At 40.8% G+C, this 20,047-nt stretch overlaps 1 protein-coding gene across 1 annotated transcript in view; it reads right to left on the bottom strand.

The window, feature by feature from the left end:
• The window catches only part of ppp2r5b (protein phosphatase 2, regulatory subunit B', beta), a 73,738-nt gene extending 66,091 nt beyond the window's left edge, over positions 1 to 7,647 (bottom strand). The window contains exon 1 of the mRNA XM_010864831.5: positions 6,169 to 7,647. Coding sequence (XP_010863133.1) covers positions 6,169 to 6,361 — 193 coding nt within the window. The 5' untranslated portion in view covers positions 6,362 to 7,647. The remainder of the gene's footprint in view (positions 1 to 6,168) is intronic.
• Between the last annotated feature and the right edge of the window lie 12,400 nt (positions 7,648 to 20,047).

Here is a 20,047-nt window from a genome sequence, read left to right on the forward strand (position 1 = left end):
CCTGAAACCTGAAGGATCTGGAGAAGGTCTGTATGGAGGAGTGGGCCAAAATCCCTGCTGCAGTGTGTGCAAACCTGGTCAAGAACTACAGGAAACCTATGATCTCTGTAATTGCAAACAAAGGTTTCTGTACCAAATATTAAGTTCTGCTTTTCTGATGTATCAAATACTTATGTCATGCAAAGTTTTCTATGTGCATGACCATTCAAAATTAAGTTAATAAGTACTATAGGATTACCAACACTATTGATAAATGAGACCCCAGATTTGAAAGCAATGAATATACCTGACATTTTACAGATATTTTGGGGAAGCATTTTGGTTTGACATTGCCACTGTTAGAAGTGACAATGTCTGTAAGTGGTTTGAAGTAGGACTGACATAGGGTACATGTCAAATTCTTTGGTGCTTTATTCATATAAAAAATCTGATGATTGTAATTATGTGATCTATTAAATTGAACAGGTTTTTAAAATGCAATTTGTGGCACAATTTCCATTTCAAAAATCAATGGGAAGCAGTGTTACTGTGAGTTCCCTCCCCTTTTTGTCTCATCTTAATTACAATCTACCCACTCCTCCTTTTCTTTGCTGTCATTCTCTCTCTGTTACTGTCTCTCACCCTTATTATTTAATTAATACTTAATGTATTCTGAGCCAACAAACAAAAGGAGTAATCAACAAATCAGACAACTCCATTGCAGCAGTTAAGATATTTAATTGGTCAGCATGTTGGGTTTCATGCAACAACAAAAAAATAATGTGGAGAGGCATGCATTTCCAGTCACTTGCAAATTGCACCTCTGACTATTCAATTACATGAAACTACTTTGAAAATCAGTTGATAAACACTGAAGAAAGATTTCTGGAGATTTCTTGTAAGAGGCGAGCTGCACAATTTTAAAGCCAATACCCGGTCACATGCTCACCCCATTCATATTTTAGATACTCATTGAAAAAGCAGGCAAGTTTTCAAAGGTTTTCTGAAGACGCAAAAGAACTGTGCTCGTGTTTTGGATCATTGTCCTGTACACAAGAATTCTGTGGTTAAATAAGGAATTCATGGTTGACTCAATTACAACAAGTTGGCCAGAAAAGCAGCAACAAACTATAATACCATTATATCCATGCTTTACAGTTCTTCTGTTTAAAGACAGAGTTTAATTTCTGTAGTGCGGCCAATAAACACCACCATTGATTGATCTGTCCAAAGCATTTTGTTCCAGTAGTGTTGGCCTTTACCCAGGTATTTTCTGGCAAACATCACTTGTGTCTTGATATTATTTTATGGCTGTTTTAACAGCTTCTTAGCCAGTAATAGGCTTACTAGTATCTACTAACTTACTACTTGGAATAGTCATATGAATTGAAAAATTGCTAGCAAGATATAAGATGAACTTTACACTGCCAAAGCTATGTCATTTGAAGGCATAACAACGTTCATTTTTCTTTCATTCGTGAATGACATTGATACAATAACTTTCAATATAAGTGACGATAACTGACTTTTCCGTCAAAAGAAAAGACGAGAGAATCGTGGGAAGCCCTACTCCTTTACTGCCCAAGGGCTAGTGATCTACCCGAAAAAGCATGCATGGATGAATACTTAAATAATCCACCAGAAATAGTCACAATATAACCATAAACTGTTTTATTTTATGTTTACTATAAAATAGCTACTGAAGGTTGTAGTCAGAGAAGTTTTTGTTTATCTTGAACAAATCCTAATGCATATTTTGTTTTGACTATGGTAAGGCTCAAACTGCGTGGCAGTCCGCGTCTCTAACCACTATGTAATTTAAGAAGGGGTAGTCAGTCAATCAGTCATCTATATTTCTGAAAAACATGGGAACTTTACTAGAATTGTGAAACCCTCTGCAGAGGGTTGGGTAATTCCTGTTGGGATCTAGCTTTTAATAGCAAGATGGATTTTTTTATTAAACTGGAACAATCCTTTCAGTAACAGTTTATTTATTTTATTTAACCTTTATTTTAGCAGAAGAGGTCATGCTGAGAGGTCTATTTGGTAGATGAGCCCTGCATCAACACAATAATTAAACAATAGAAGGTATGGGGAGCACCCCCCAAAAATAAAAACATGAACACAATTCATAAAATGCAAACACATTCTTCATGGAAATATTTCTCTAACATCCTTTTGAATTGCGCTAGAGTCATCAATTGATTCAGTTTAAAATAATCTTAGAATTTATTCCAAATGTGAGGTGCAGAAAAACTAAAACTTGTCTACCTAACTCAGTGAAGATTGCAGGTATATCTAGAGTTGCAAAAAATATTGTAAAATAAATTAGTATGTGTTTGATCTTTGTGGAAGTAAGATGAATCAATAAGTTAATGTACACGCAAAAAAAGGACAAAGAAACAATTCTAAACTATCAACCTGCAGTAAAGCATGATGGGAACATTTTCATTTTAAATTAAAAAATATTTGTAAAAGTATCACAAACATTTGTTTATTAGTAACATTTCCCTTTGAGTTCAACTTACTAGAGATATTTTTGTAGACAAGTAAAGGAACTAGGCAAGCCTATTTCAGCTAGGCTGCAATTTGAAGGGATGAATGTTGTTGCCCTCACTGGATTCAAACCGGCGTCACCTATGTGACAGACTAACCACTATGCCACTAAGCTATATGTGTGTAGCGTGTCAGTATACTTCTGCATTGTTAAACCAATTAGTTTAATCTCCACAGTTCTCAAAACTAGTTTCCTACATTGGCAAACATCCAAACCAACAACATGTATAACAGAGTTGCCACACTACATTCAATGTGTAAAATTAGAAAGAAACTACTGTAGATGGCTAGCTATACAGTAATGAAAACATTTACTTCAATAACATCACGCCAAGTTTGAATATTTAGTTGTATTGAACTGACTAACATTTCTTTTTAATTAACTTCCACCACAAATAGCATCTTTGAACTGTATGGCTTTTGCCACTGGCCAATTTAATAGCTTATTAGCCAGTAATAGGCCTATTAGTATCTACATACTACTTAGAATAGTCATAAGAATAGAGCAATTGCAACCAAGACTGAAGACGAACTTTAAAGTTTTAGTCTATACTGGACAAATCCTAATGACTACTTTGTTTGGTCCAAAGCGAGGATTGAACCCTGGTCCACTCATGGCAGTCCACGTCCCTAACCACTATGCTATTTAAAAATGGGTAGTCAGTCAGTCAGGCACTCAGTAAAAGACATTCGCTCTTCTTGGCCATCTCTGCTCACATAGTCCGGCAAAAATGCCTTAGGGTGTACAGTGTGACCTGACTGACTGTGACTGCTGGGCTTCCCAGATTCAGCGGCTATAACGTTACTCCTCATGTTTGTCCTGATGTTGCTGAAACCCTATAGGCTACAACAACTACCATGTTGTAACTACTTGAGAAGTGAAATCCAAGTACCAATTTAAAAAAATAATAATAACTTGCACAACAGCAGAGCGCATCAATTAAACCGCGTACATTGGAAACTATTATTTCAGATATCCACCGCGGGAAAATGTGCTTACTGGGGACAGAAATGTTTCAATACAATTGCACTCACATGTGAGGAGTTCAAAACAAAAACACAGAACAATGAATGGGGATGTTAGATGTGAGGCTAGATCTAACATACAGTGCCAATACAGGTCACCCTTTTCTTACATAATATTGCATAAAATGTCACTAGCACATTGATTTTTTTATACTAATGTTTTAAATCATCCACATGCCGTCAGCAATGGACTGGTACAGGGGGGAAACAGATAGATGTCATATCGCCATCCGACTGGTCAACAAATAAAATCTTAGTCGACCAACAGCCTACTGACCAAACAATCAAATATTCAATTAAATTGGGTCAACCCTGTCAGTGGGCTAACAGTGTAGCCCTAAAGGAAGACTTGCAGCTTGGGAGGAGCTTTAAGCTAGTAGCCTGTCTGAGGGAGTTATGGTGGACAAGTATTTACAGTATTTCCTTTACTGTGTTATGGCCCTGGTAAACCTGTGCGTCGTAAACCTGTACTATATTAAATCCAATGTATTACTGAGCCAGTACTTAAAGCTTTTCCAAATAGGTGCTGAGCTAGAATCAAGTCCCCTGACTATAATCATATAACTACTATCAAAAACGTTCACTGCTGTTGATTGAACTTTCTAAAGTTTTTTCAAGATCTTTAGCCTTTAGGCCAAAATAAATAATTTCTGTACATTTCCCTACATTCTGTACATTGACATATTATTCCAAAACAATCTTTACCATATACTGGACAGAGAGAACAGGCTCAGGGGACAAGTTTAAAATAAGTGTCTAGTGTAAATCTTCCTATAAAAAGTTTGTCCTATATCTTAACCAAATAATGTAGTTCACCTGTTCTATGCTCGTGTTTGTAAGCCAAGTTGAAATTGGAAAACATTTCAAACTTCTATCTCAAACAGACCGTCTATGAATATTGATAAATGCTGTGGGGATGACATTGTCTCCCTGAGGAATTTGAACTAGGGAACTGCCAGTCTATAGGAGCTGGCTAATCAGCAATTTACCCACATAAATATTTATTTTAAAATACACCCACACAATCTGTTTGCTAGGGTTGTCACACACCTTTCCTACTTAGAAAATCCGCTTTTTAACATATTTAATAAATAAATACTGGTGACATTTGACAGAAATGTGTCAATTCTGGGCAGTTACTTTAACAAATTAACATAAAAGCAGAATCAATGTCTACAACATCACTGTATTTTACATAGACCTTACATAACTGAATATAATACCAAAGAATAACATTACTGTATGACAAAAAACACCACACTAAATAACAGCATGAATATGTTTTCCCAGTGAAACCTCTATGTATCATCATTTTGCATAGTCACCATTTCATTTCCATCTGTTTTGAACCACGGGAATATGCATTTAGATCTTGTTGAGGTGTTGTTTCAAAGTAGTCTAAACAGTGTTGTTTTGAATGATGTACAATCACCACATTTTAGAGCAGATGGTCTATTGTTGGTTTCATTGACAAATGTTGAGCAGAAGCTTTAATTTAATATTTGTAAAATATGCTGTATAATACTGTACATATAACACATTGGCTACTTTATACTAGACCTACTTTGTTTTCATTTCATTGCGTTAACCGTTTTAACGTGTGTGTATGTATTGATATACTTATGAGGACTAATAACCAATGTCAAAATCTGTCAGTGTGGACATTTGATCAGTCCTCATAGGATTAGGATTTATACATAATTAGTGGTAAGGTTTTGATTTGGGGTAAGGGTTAGTTTTATGGTTTGGCTATAATTCAGGTATGATAAAGCAAGTGTCTCTGTGTGTGTCCGACTATGTTAACTCCCGCTGATAAATTAATAGATCAGAATGCTACTAAGCCACACACACACATATACACAATACCACAGACCAGTGCAGTGCACCATTCCACTCAAAACCCCAGTCTGGACATCATCAGGTTACAAACCTGGGCTGCCTAGCCTCTATCTCTAAAGGCAAACAAGTCCATACATGTTCCTTATGTTCTGCCCTATAAGTATACACTTTGATAATAACTTAATTAACCTTCAAATAAAACATCATGTATTTACATACAGTGTCACCTTATGGCCATCAAAGACTTACTTATAATTATTAAACCATAAAAATACATGATTCGTAAAATACATGTTGAGGATGACATGCATAACTAAATCCCTATGAAATGTATTTCTTTTGACACCTTCATCTGTATGTAGTGCACAACTTTGGTGCAGAGTCTTTTCAGTAGGCCTACTGCAAGCATTAATGAGTAGGCTACACACCTATCAGCAGTAGGCCTAGACACCTACATAGAATAAACATATGCCAGAAAAAACACTGCTGGGGAATTAGGACCGACCTTTGGACCCTGGACAATTGAGTTAGGGTTCAAACAAAGTCAAATTACAGGCCTCATGAGACAGAATACACCTCCATCAAAGTAGCAACCATATTTAAGCAAACAAGCAGGCATTGCAAACAGTAAATATATGGTAGTACAACTATAAAATGAAATATTATTGGACTGATAGGACATTAAAAGTTATAGCTTACTACAAAAGGGCTTAACAAAATAGACATAGACTTGAGAGCAGAGGACCCACCTTTGAGCAGAGGACCCACCTTTGAGTAGCGGCAGTGGCGTCAGCTCGACCTGGGAGCTCTGGTAGCGAAACTGGGACGAAGAGTGGGAGCGCCTCTGTCGGGCTCTGCGCATCGAACGCCGGGGAAATCCATCCACCTTCTCCGCCGATGGTACCGAGAAACCGGTAGTAGGGGAGGATGGGCTGGTCGGGGGCAATTTGGTGGTCTCCATCACTGCGTTGTTGTGTTAGCGAGCAGCCCGGTGTGTCAGTCAAGAGACTGTGTTTGTCTATATCCAGGTGGGCCGATGAGATAGGCTATTACTAAAGGAAATATGTAGTCTAAAGATATGATCAAGGGAGGACGAACACTTAACTATAATCCCGTATACAGGCAATACCTTAAAAAACGAAACAAAATGGATAAACTTGGAACAGAGGGATGGGAAGGATTACAAGGGAAGAGGGAGGGGGGAAATAGTCGCGTAGAGGTGCAGTCCAGAGACCGCCGGATAGAAGGTTAGAAGATTTTTTTAAATGTAGTGTGTGTTGTTGCTGATGCTGTTGCTTGATGTTTAAATCGTTTGCACCTAGTGACTGTCTGCCTGCAGCTTACCGTCTCAATATAGCGGAGGGGTTATTTGAAACTAAACAAACGGTTGCTCCAATCTTTTTAAAATAACCAAAACATATTTTACTCAAACACAAACGCATAGATCTAACTGATAAGTGTCCATGTATTTATCGATGGATAAGAAGCACATGGATTATTTAGGCTACTACGGTGAAGGCTGCTTTGCCGTATTGGCGTCATCAGCCTAGTCATCGGCCTAAATTTGGTATTTATTTATATATTTCTGACATGGATATAGCCTATAACCTATGGATCCTTACATAAAACACATCAGACCGATTAAGCAGGCCTGTAACGAGCATCATTTCGAAAACCTCAACAACTTTAATCCATAAAATCAGTCGTTTATGTGGTCCTCATCGAGGATTAGTAGACTAAATAATAGATTTCTTAGTTAAAGGCTCATATGGTAAAATCTTCAAACTGAGTGCCTCGCCGATGCCGCATCACGGTTCCAGTTTTCTGTTAACGATTCCGTTATTCGGTAACCTGCCTGACCCTGCCGTTTCAGACCGAAAGGGGATCCGCACAGGGCGGGGATGGAGATGTAGAACCCAAACGTGTCGACATGTGCGGTTCTTCTGGGCGGCCGCTGCAATACCGAGTCCCCGGTCTCCGTTATGCTATTACTAACCGTTAAAAACAACACAAAATCCTCCGCAGTACCGACTGCCCAAAGATGGGTTAGGTATATCCCCGTCTTTTCCGTCTGCCGGTCGCGTCTCTCCTTAATCTCTTCCCCTGTTGTAGCTATCTTCGTCTCTGTCTCGGCAGCATTTAGGTGGTGCAAGGAGAGACACACTGCGGATGACGATCTCCTCAGCACGGCGAATTATTTAATTATTTCAGATATATTTATGTCTTTACGCCAGGCATGGACCGACTGTGGCGTAAAGCGCGCTTGGCTTCGGCTAGTGGTTTGATGCGTTATGACGCGGCGGGCGCATACTCCCTCTGTCACTCAGAAAAAAAGAACAGCGTTTATCCCTATTATCCGACCTTCTCTTCCCTCCTTCTGTTTCTCTAGCTAGGTTACATCCACCGACTGTCCGCTACTGTCTGACTATATGTCTGTCTGTATATCTTTCTCACTCTCCTTAGCCACCCTTTCTTTCCTCCCCCTCTACGCTTGAGAATGATAGTTTTACAGACGAGGTAAACCATTGTTCACCCCTTCATCCTTATCCAATTGTTATATTTATATATACATATATAAGAATGATGGGTTTGCACAAGCTCTCACTAACATGGAATAGTATGTATGAACTGGGTCAGTAGCTATTAACGTTTGTTACCACTGTTCGAAGACTCCATTGGTATCGTAATATTCACCCCGCCCCTCCTTTCCTCTTCTATCTTGTGTTGTCAATTCTCATTGTGCACGTGAGTGGGGAGCATCTTGGTATGTGGTAAAGATCAGGGAGATCAGCGTAGTCTATATGTGTATTTATTGAGCAGCACACACTCACACAAATAGGAGCCAACAACTTAATGCTTTTTTATTGGTTGTTATCTTAAGTCAATGTTTTAGGTTTTAAGAATAAATAGTTTAAGTTATAATGGTGCTGGAAGAGTTGAGGAAGGTATTTATATTCTATCTAACTTGCAGTTTTGTGATGTTTTGCTAATTTTATAACAACTTGATTTGATTGGTTGATTGGATGGTCATCTCCTTTTACATATTGTATTTCTTTTTGTGTTGGAGGTGGCAGCCCACAGGATGTGGTGCAGGCTGTTGGCATTGTGGAACCTGATACAATCAAGACAAATCTGTTTGGTGAGGGCAATATGGAGAATTTGATTCCCATCTCCTGGGCTGCATTACTTCCTGTGCCCACTATCATACCGCAGTTAGCCATGAAATTCCAAGTTTGAAAGTGGGTAGTTTTAATGATATGGGGCACATATCGGAAAAACACAAGTTAAATGACATCATTACTAGAGTTAAAGGTATTCAACCCTCTCCTCAGGGACCCAAATATCAATTAGTGATAATTGAAATCTAGAGATGGCAGGTCATTTTAATGTTTTTCTGGCATACTCACACCTCATTTTGTGCATCTGTGCATTTTAGACAAATGTATTAGTCTCTAATATAATCTTCCCAGTGAACATTTTGACACTGATTCAAACTTAAAAAAACATGTGTACAATATTGATTCCACGTGGATTTCAGGGGCATAAATTACAGCTGACAAGACTTATTTTGAGGTTGTTGATAAGATGTAATTTTGATGCTGTTGATAAGACCTTTTCCACATGCCTCTTCTAAATATCTGAAAATCCCCCCAAAAAAAATTCCACACTACTCACTTTACAAGGAATTCAACTTGAGCCAATGGCCATATATGTTTTCTCATGCAATTTCTCATGTAATATAAATATGACTGCAAGAACCTGGTGGAAATATTGGTCAACTGCCTTGCTCAAGGCACAGAAAAACGATGTTTTCACCTTGCTCAGGTATTAAAACCAGTGACCTTTAATTTACTGGCCAAACATTATTGACAACTAAGCTACCCACCGCCCCAAAAGTAAGTTGCAGGTACCAAACCTGTCCAAACTCATTAAAGCACAATGATAAAGGAAACCCTTATTGACTACCTCCCCCTCCACCAGGACAGCACTGGGCTATATGCTCCATCCATTAACACTCCTTGCCACTGTTGGCTATGGTGCCACCTGGGAGAGAACAGAGGCCATAATGGCACAGAAGCATTGCACAGTGCTTTAGAAAAATGTATACTCTCACAAATTTCTTCTGGACCTTTTCTTGTGGTTGTGGAAAAGCATGTCCTTTGGTTTCAATATCAAAACATCCTTTCAACATTGTGTAATAACCTGATTCACATCAGTAATTTTGTATTTTTCTCTCATCTTGGATATGTGGGTTGCTGATAAGATGCATAACTTTTATTTGGTTTATGTCAATGTGCATTACATTTATTGAAATCAATAATAAGTATTATTATTCTGTTCGGACAGTTATTTGCAGTTAAAATGTTTTCACAATGTTTCATGGCTTGTTTAGCCAACAACAACACAAAATAACTTAATAATTATTTACTTTAGAAATGACCTGTGAGAGTTTTATTTCCGGTTGACCTATGTGTAATCACGCGAAGAGGAAGAGAGGAAGAAGGAAAGAAAAAAACACGAGGGTGTAGAGGCGAGCAGAGTCGTACAGATAGAGACAACCCACACAGCAAAATGACTCCGCGGTGGAACCGCTGCGGCTCCGCGCTGCATCTGTTCCGCATCCGCGATTAAAACCTTGCCTCCGCGGCGGGTCCATTTGGGACCCGCTAATTGATACATACATCCGCCACGGATCCGTAACGGCCTCATAAAATTCCTGGCTCATCTGGCCCGGGTCCGTTTTGGACCTGTTTTTCTCATTTTCAAAATCCCTAGGACTGTTCTTGCTGTAGGAAAAAAATAGGATAAACTAAACCATAGGATTTCTATCACTAGGCCTAGTCTAGGTTACTCCAGCAATATAGACCTAATCTTAAATCTGCATTGCCTTGTATTTTTAACCTAACAATATTGTCAATAGGCCTAACAGAAGTCAAGACATCAATTCACTGTACAAAAGTAATCACTACTTAATGGAAATATAAAATTGTCATTTACATTTATGGAAAGTTACAAGTTCTTTCTATTCCGTTTTTGTTAAGTAGCCTACGTTGGCCTGCCTCAAGTGGAGGAGTTTAAGTATCTAGGGGTCTTGTTCACGAGTGAGGGAAGGATGGAACAGGAGATTGACAGACGGATCGGTGCAGCTTCTGCAGTAATGCAGTCGATGTATCGGTCTGTCGTGGTGAAGAAAGAGCTGAGCCGCAAGGCGAAGCACTCGATTTACCAGTCAATCTACGTTCCTACTCTCACCTATGGTCATGAGCTTTGGGTCATGACCGAAAGGACAAGATCCCGGATACAGGCGGCCGAAATGAGCTTTCTCCGCAGGGTGGCCGGGCGATCCCTTAGAGATAGGGTGAGAAGCTCGGTCACCCGGGAGGAGCTCAGAGTAGAGCCGCTGCTCCTCCACATCGAGAGGGGTCAGCTGAGGTGGCTTGGGCATCTTTTTCGGATGCCTCCGGAACGCCTTCCTGGGAAGGTGTTCCGGTCCCGTCCCACCGGGAGGAGACCCCGGGGAAGACCTAGGACACGCTGGAGGGACTATGTCTCCCGGCTGGCCTGGGAACGCCTCGGTGTCCCCCCGGAAGAGCTGGAGGAAGTGTCTGGGGAGAGGGAAGTCTGGGCATCCCTGCTTAGACTGCTGCCCCCGCGACCCGGCCCCGGATAAGCGGAAGAAGATGGTATGGTATGGTATGGTATGGCTAAGCTGCTTTACATTCATTTTGTGGTCAAAACCTAATTTAGTGCTTTATAGGCCTAGGTCGGTGCAGACATAAAATATTTTATCCATTAGGCCAAAACTTCAATGAAATGCACAGCTAAAATATCAGAAAATTAATAACTGGTGAACGACAAGAAGTTCAATAAAAATATTGTTTATTGCTTATTTCTCCTATTACTCCGTTTGTGTGGCTTGAGGCGGGACACGTCTCCTCGTTGCCCGATCCGCTGCCAGGTTGAACCACCAGATTGCGTGCTTGGTGACCTCTGCGTCCGTGGCTGACCGTGTCACTGTGTTTTTCCTCACAGCACCTGTGATCTAACAGACAGATATGATTATGTATGTGGCATCCAAAGCCAAGTATGCTTACACAATACAATATGAGATAGGTATTAAGGAGATTAAATAAAAAAAGAAACATGACTATAAATTATTATAAAGTTATAAACAGGGTTGCGGTGGTTAAAATAAGAGGTGGGTAAACTATGAATTTGTGATCAGGGTAAGGTTTGCCACACCTTTCGCTATCGGATGTTTAAAAAAGACATCCAAAATGTTCAAACAATATCAGTGGTATTAAATGGTTTTTGATCAGAGCACAATTGTATGTGGATAAATCAGTATTTTAAGTTTGGTAGGGTCCTACATAGATTCTATTTGGAGGTAAACTCTTAACAGATGGATAAACTCTATTTCTGACATTTGAGCGGTGGGTAAACTCCATTTACTTGCGTTTAGTCTCTATTACAGCCCTGGTTAACATTACGTCAGTTAGCAGATGCTTTTATCCAAAGCAACTTAACATTCAAGCTATATGTTGCAGCAGAGACCTTAGTGTTAGATTAACCATTCCAAAAGCAACACTAAATTAAAATACAACTCACATGGTCATTTACAAACCACACAACTGCATTCCATCAGTGTTTATTATTATTATGGAGAGCCAAGACAAATGTACGCGAGCGAAGCTATCACAACCACCAGGCAGACAATACATTTGCGTGCATTTACTTCGATAACATGACAATCCACTGTGATTCCAACCCCCAAATTTCGACCGTAGTTGCGCTCTTACGCTCAAATACAGGTATGCCACTGTCTTGCCCAAGACTGTGCCGGAAATTAGCATCTCCACGAGGGAGATTGTCACTCACTGGTAGAATCTAACCACTGGGAAAAGGCGGATCAGGACAGGCCTGTTCAGGGCTGTTCAATAGAACATTTGCAATAATCATGGACAATCAATAAACCTAAAGGCAAGATTCATATTAAGTAAGAAAACTCACCACGCTCTGTCGAGCTGGGCCATTTGACGGTTCCTTTAAAAACATTTCAAATGCCTCCACTGCCTCCAATTGTTCCAGGGGAAACTGGATATTGTCCGGCATCTCAACATCTGGCCCCGGCTTGCTGTTCAGCCTGCTGCTGAGGTAGTTCACCTTTGCCACAAGCTGGTCTTGTTGTTGTTTAATGGTCTCCAGCAGGCTAAGGATGTGGACCTCAGCCACTGTTGACACACAAGAAATATAGCTAAAATGTAGTGGATAAAATATATCACGTTTCAGTGTTTATCCTCATTACTCATAATACTAACCTTAGTTATTGACAATAGTTAATGACAAAAGTTATGAAAATATGTGATGGTTGTGGGATGTTTTTCCAAAATCTGTGGCACAGAATGCCCCTATGGATTTGTCAGTTAGTGCTCACCAGAGCAGGGAATGGTATCGGTCATTCCTCCCCCTCGCCATGTTGGTCTGTAGGCCAGGCTTGTAGAGGGCTCCTCTGTTCGCCTCATGTTGAGGGCCGGTGCGGGAGGTGGAGGGAGTTGAGGATGGACTGCCGTTCCTGGCCCATAGTGAGTTGGGTGGTGTGAGAGAGTGGGAATTATTTTTAATTAAATGGTAGTCATCTGTTAACCATGATTCAGAAATCAGTCCCTACCTTGAGTAACTCTCCTCATGTTAAATACAGGTGCAGGGAGTTGAGGTGGTGAAGGGTGTTGGGGTCCGGCCCCATGGTCAGGTGCTAAGGAAGAGAAATTGCTATTAAATGGTTGTGATCTGTTAACCAATGGTATGCTGCGAGCTACAGGGCCAAACAATGGCAAACAAAAAATCTCTGGTCATGGGGAACATGAATTTGTATGTTTCAACATTTTGGTATAAACTACCTATTTCAACCCCATGAATGGATTGCCAGTGAAAAACAATTAATCTAGACGGGGCCCCTTTACCTAGACAGTTTCCTCCAGGTTGAGGAGTAGTGACTCTGCTGCATGGCACTCAGTGAGATGGTGGAGCTGGAGGAATGGATACAAGGAGAGGGGAATATCTTTAGCACTAACAAGGTAAACCATATCTATATTATTAATATTATGATTTTGTTATTTTGATGTTAAGAGATTATTCCTTACTCTGCCAGTGTAATTGGTTTGGGCTTGAGGCTCCAACTGATACACCAGCCGAATTTTCTGGCTCTTCTTCACTCTCATCAGAGTCCCCAAAACGATGGCTGTTAAGTAACCATATAATTTTGGTTATTGCAATCCCAAAATTGCCAAATATACATATAATACATATAGTATTTTTGAATGCTACAGGAAATAACCTTCCTATTACTGTAGAAACATAACAAAAACAAGACCGAACCGACTTACATTGGCTTCCTGAATCATTTCTCTGGCAAGAATAGCATCAACAGATATAAATTGAACATTTTAAAAATTGCAAGGCAAAGACAATTTCATGTGCATTTTCAGAAAATAAAAGGGTTTGTTATTCCAAGCATAAGGAGAAGCAACCATGAAATTATTTTTAAACAATAATTTTATGAATTGGCATACCACAAGTTCTGACGCCCTTTACGTCATATCTTGGCCAGTTTGGCTCATGCTTCTCCTCGTTAGCAGCTGCCCGTTTCACACGTTCAGCTGGGCCAGTACACCATCACGTCATCATACCAGTCAACTGGCACAAAAGCAATGTCCTCGCTTGCCTGAAATTCAATTAGATGAAAAGGCATCCTTAATGTAGAAAGAAAGAAAAAGGGTATTTATTCATCATCAAAAAAGGAATAACATGGACTAAAGCATGCACAAGTATAGGCCTACAATGTATACAAATAAGCAAGTTAGATGGGCTGAAAGTTAACCTGAATGATGCCCCAAGGTGGGAAGAAGTATAAGGAAGGAAAAAGTACTAGACTGTTTATTAGACACCAATTGAAACAAGAAGCTAACGTTAGCTAACGCTGCGGTGACTGTCCCTCTGACTCCCCCGCTGCATGGAGTATTCTTCCGTATTAGCTAGCTAGCTAGCTAAAAACTATTTTCTAGGTTAGTGGGGGAGCCTACCGCTCAAAACCAACATGAAAAACGTAGCTAGCTAGCTAGTAATGTTCACTCATTACTAGCCGCTCATTTTAAACAGTGTGTAAAATGAGCGGTGATGTTAAATCTCCATATGTACTGTGTATTTGCTGAATGGTTTAAAAGTAATGTTCGGTAGCTACCATTAGCAGAAAAGCCCGTACTTCTTGACGTTCAAACAGGCGCCAATACCCATTAGTTGTCTGAACCGACTTAAACAGTGATTAAAATGCCGAAGCTTGATTTTCATTATAAAGAGGATGGCAGATAGACAATACACATGAGACCAAACTTGACAAAATGCAAACTTAATGTACAGCTAGCTAGAAACTAAACATGCTAAAATTGTACCTGCTAGCTATCATAGCAGACAAGTGCTTCACTGACTGTAATATTGACCCCACTTCATTGACTGAAATACCAGTGCCAATGTATCAGTTATAGGTTTGCATCGCAAACGTGAACTCAAACATATAGCTATATATAGGCATTATCAATACTTGCGAAATGATGCAATCGCGCCTAGCAGCATGCTAGCTAGCAGCTACATGCTGCTAACGTAGCATAAGCTACATATGGATAGCAGCGACACATTAAAACAGACCAAACCAGTCTTTATCACACTACCATAACATATTCTGCCGAAATGACTATCCCATTTTAAATCAAATGGGCTACAATATCATCATAATCTCTCAGCTAGCAATAGCATGTTGCACAAAAGTCCTAATATCAAACAACGTCATTACAATCATTATACATGATGAGCAAAAAAACACAAAGGCCTATGTTTGCTGTGAATGTCGCAATAAATCAATACACTTACTCAGATAGTTCAGCGCAACCGTGTCCCAGGAAAGAAAATCTCCACTGATATGACTCTTGTCTCGGCGTAGCAAGAGCACACCAAGAGGTTGTAGTTCAACCTTTACAGTAAAGGTGCGTCCACTTCTGCGGATCCGACACGGATCCAGTGTCGGACAGTAGAATTCACTGCGCTGCCCGGAGGCGGAGCGGATCCGACACGGGTCCAGTGTGGGATAGTAGAATTCACCGCGCTGCCCGGAGGCGGAGCGGATCCTCTGGGCGGTGCCAAAACGAATGTGACAGTCACGCGGGTTTCGCGACTTGAATGCGGATCCGCGTAGGCGTCTACTGCTGTGTGGGAAACCATATAGCCTGGCATTTAAAGCCTGGTGTATTTTAAATACATAGGACTGTGAACTGTTTTCCTTTTTACGCTACGAGTGTGAGTCGGCATTGTTTACTGCTGCCATAGTGTGGTTCGTCGGACTGAAGCAACTAGCCAGCTTAGCTAAAACGTCGCCAACGCCGGAGACAAAAGTCGCATTCTTCACCCGCGCGGACGGACTGGAACAGAGACTGTGGTTGGGAGAGATTTTGGAGGTCGATGCGGATGTGTTGCTACGGGTGGACTGCTGTTCATCGCTTCTGTGCGGACTGAAACGGGTCTGGAAAGAGGACGTGGTAGGAACTGTTCTCATTCTCCACGCGGCCTTGGAGGTAGGCCTACGCTTTCTTTTCTTCATGAGCTCCAACTTTAAGCGTGCCAACGAAACTTAATGCAAGCTTGCTAAAAGAACAAATTAAAACCATGAGTGCACTCAGGTTAAAAAACAAAAAACTAAACAGCCCGGGTCTTTCTGTTTACTATTTTATTTTCATATTGGGTTTTCTCTGTATTAATGTGAACTAAATACTGCATTCAGTGAATACAAAATTTAACAGAGATATACTGTGTTTGTGTTGTTTATCATTATATTGTAAAACTAAATAGGTTAATTCATATATATGAAGCATTAAGTTAATATTATTTTTGGTTATTAAACCAGGATTGTTCTCCTAGCCTCTCATTAGTTGCTAACGAGAATCATAGCTTAGCCTAGACAGATATATTATACACTGAGATGTCTTTTTCACCATTTTACCAAGTAGTTCACAGGTTTAACACTGTGATTGCTGCATAAGGTGTTTTCATATTACGAGCTATTGGTGAGAGGGTTACATTTTTGGGGGCTCGTCCTGGATCCTTTTTGTATAGCCTTATAGATGTTTTTGATATTGAGTGCAAATTGACACTTTCAGGGCAGAATACATTTAAACTGTAATTAACATTGTGCATTTACTGTTTGGTTTTGAGCACACAAAATGGATGCTGCTGAGATTGAAGCTTGGTGTAAAAGGAAGCAGTTAGCTTGTGAAAATGCAGTGTTAAGTGCTAATGATGTCACAAATGATACTTTGCTTGAAGCTTTGAGTCTAGTTAAATTTTTAGGATAGACTGAGATAGTTGGTCGCTGCCTGGATACAGCCTCAAAGACACATTTTGTGTTGATTCAGACATCCTTACTCAACATACCTTACCTGATTGTGTGGGGCTTCCTGGAGGGGCTGGCCCCTGGCCTGCCCATGTGCTCCCTGCTCTTGTGGAGGGTGAAGAGTTTGAAGCTAAACTGTTGTCCTTTCTAAAGCATGAAGGGAAATCCATGACTGATGTTAAAGGTTTACTCAACCCTTCACCTCTTGACATGAACACTGCATTGATTAATGCAATCAGTTCTCTTGTGGATAAATGCAACACTGTGCCTGCTGATATTCAAAGTTACCGAAAACTCTGCACGTTTTCTGGTGTAAAACCTACCCCCAGTGGGGAAGAAGAATATGATGCATGGGCAGAGTAGACAATGCATATGTTGGAGGAATGGCAATGCAGTGACAATGTGAAGAAACAAAGCATAGTAGAAAGTCTAAAAGGTCTTGCTGCTGACATAGTGAGGTTTCTACGGGCGCAGAACCCCAGTGCTACTTCATATGACGACATGCAAGCTTTTGGAAAGCTTTTGAAACCACTGAGAGTCCATCTGACCTAGTAAAATTCAGACACACATTTCAATGTGAAGGGGAGAAAATGTCTGCCTTCTTGCTTAGGTTAGACAAACGACTACACTGTGTGTTCTGGAAAGGAGGCGTGGAGCTGTCTGAAATTAATCAACTCTGCATTGAACAGATTGTGAGAGGTGCATTGCCACAAGACATGATTGCCCTTCGCATCCGTATGACACGCAAGCTGCGAGATCCTCCTACTTTCAATGAGTTGTTAAAAGAGGTAAGGGAGGAAGAGGACATGCTTCAGACTAGGAAGGATGTCAAGAGCACAGTGATATCTAACATTGTTACTCCTGTTTCCATGCCTGCTTCTGAAACGAAAGTCAATCCTGAAATGGAACAACTGAGAAAAGAAATGAGTGTCATGAAAGCTGAAATGATTAGCTTCAAAGCTGCTACAGTTGCAGCACAGCCCGACACCCAAAGTCCACAGCCTGTAATCCCCATCAAGGCAAGATACCGGAGTAATGAAACCTCACAAAAGGTTGGCAATGATGATGAAATATCCAGAGTATTTTGTTACCGATGTGGGGAGGATGGACATTATAAGCGGGATTGTAAGGGTGAAGAAAGTCAACAAGCACCTTATCAAACTGACAAAGCAGTCGGTAAACTACCGTGGGAACCAGTAGAGGAACGGCCTAGCATCCCAGTGGTGAAAACACGTTCCACCAAGTGCATCAATCCAGACGAGAAAGTGGAACACGCTATACCAGAAGGCTTAGTGGGGCCAAGCTCTGCTGTACCAGTGCAGCTTGAAGGGATTTATGCTAAAGCCATACTCGATAGTGGTTCTCAAGTCACTTTGCTGTACAGATCCTTTTACGACAGATACTTGACACACCTGCCATTGACACCCATCCATGTTTTGCAGTTATGGGGTCTTAGTTCTTCTGATTACCCCTATGATGGCTATTTGTCACTTAAGCTGGAGTTTTTGGAAGCTGACGTAGGACTGACTGAGACTACTGATGCCCTTGTGTTGGTCTGTCCCGATCCAGTTGTCAAAGGTGAAGCTTCCATACTTGTTGATACAAACACACCAATCATGAGACGATTTCTTAAGAGCTGTAAAGAAAGAAGAGGAGAACATTTCTTAAGCTCAAGGCACATTCATCCTGCTTTCAGAAAGGTTTTTGAAGAGCTTGCAGAGCTCCCACATGATGATGATGACAACAACTGTGTGGTTCACACAAAATAAACATATTACTTTGCGCCCTGGAGGGGTAGCCAGAGTGACAGGTGTACCAAAGTTTCAAGGAATACTGAGTACTCATGCCATACTTGTGGACTCACCTGATGAACCTGCAGAGGAACCGCGGTTTCTGGAAGGGCTCATGGTAAGACAAGAATTGCAGGCATCCGGTGTGATGTCTAAGAAGATCACTGTGCTGGTCAGAAATGTGTCAGCAAGATAAATCACATTGACCAGAAGAATGCCAATTGCTTACCTGTTTCCAGTCGACATCATGCCATCTCATTCTGTAAATAAGGTGTCCAATATTGAGTCAGCTGGAAAAGCGACCCCTTCTTCCTTCAACTTTGGAGATTCGCCAGTTCCTAAGGAATGGAAGGACAGATTAGTGGGAAAATTGATGGAACGCAGTGAGGTTTTCTCGACCCATGAGTTTGATGTTGGCTGCTGTAAAAGTACACACCACACTATCAAATGCACTGAGCACAAACCGTTTCGAGAGAGGTATTAGTGACGTGGAGGCATTGAGACAGCATCTGTCGCAACTGAATGCTGCTGGGATCATCACTGACTCACAAAGTCCTTATGCCTCGCCCACTGTGGTGGTGAGGAAGAAGAATGGAAAGATTAGGATGTGTGTGGACTTCAGGACACTAAACAAACGCACTGTTCCTGACCAATAAACAGTGCCAAGGATTGAAGATGCATTGGCATGTCTGAGTGGAAGCAAGTGGTTTAGTGTGCTAGACCTCCGAAGTGGATACTACCAAGTGCCTATGGATCAAGCCGACAAAGAGAAAGTTGGCTATTATCAGTTTTAAAGGATGCCGCATGGAGTGACAGGGGCTCCAGCAACTTTCCAGCAGATCATGGAAATAACTTTTGGGGATATGAATTTGCTGGAAGTGTTCGTTTATCTGGATGATCTTATCGTGTTTGGAGCAACCCTTGAAGAGCACGTTAAAGGTGCTTGACCGCCTACAGACCGAGGGTCTCAAACTTTCACTGGATAAATGCCAGTTTTGTCTACCATCTGTGACTTATGTGGGACATATCATCTCTCAAGATGGAGTATACACAGACCCAAAGAAGACTGAAGCTGTAACCACATGGCCCAGACCAACTACTGTGACTGCTTTGCGGTAATTTCTTGGGTTCTGTGGATACTACAGATGCTTTGTGAAGGATTACTCCAAAGTGGTCTATCCGTTGAACCAGCTGTTGTCCGGCTACCCACCCGCTGCCAAGAAGTCCAGTAATAGGTGGGAACTGCATTGTGGGATTGTTGACATGCTGTACTCTGCTTGCTGTTACCTACCTGGCTACCTGCCAAACTTTTTCGAATTTACTCTATATAAACTAATTGGTCAAAATTATATTTTAAGAGTTTTACCAACGCAATATTTATCTGTTGACCTCTTACCCAACTTTTCTACACCGGGACTCTTTT

Source organism: Esox lucius, chromosome 24 (assembly GCF_011004845.1).
Source record: "Esox lucius isolate fEsoLuc1 chromosome 24, fEsoLuc1.pri, whole genome shotgun sequence".
NCBI lineage: Eukaryota > Metazoa > Chordata > Actinopteri > Esociformes > Esocidae > Esox > Esox lucius.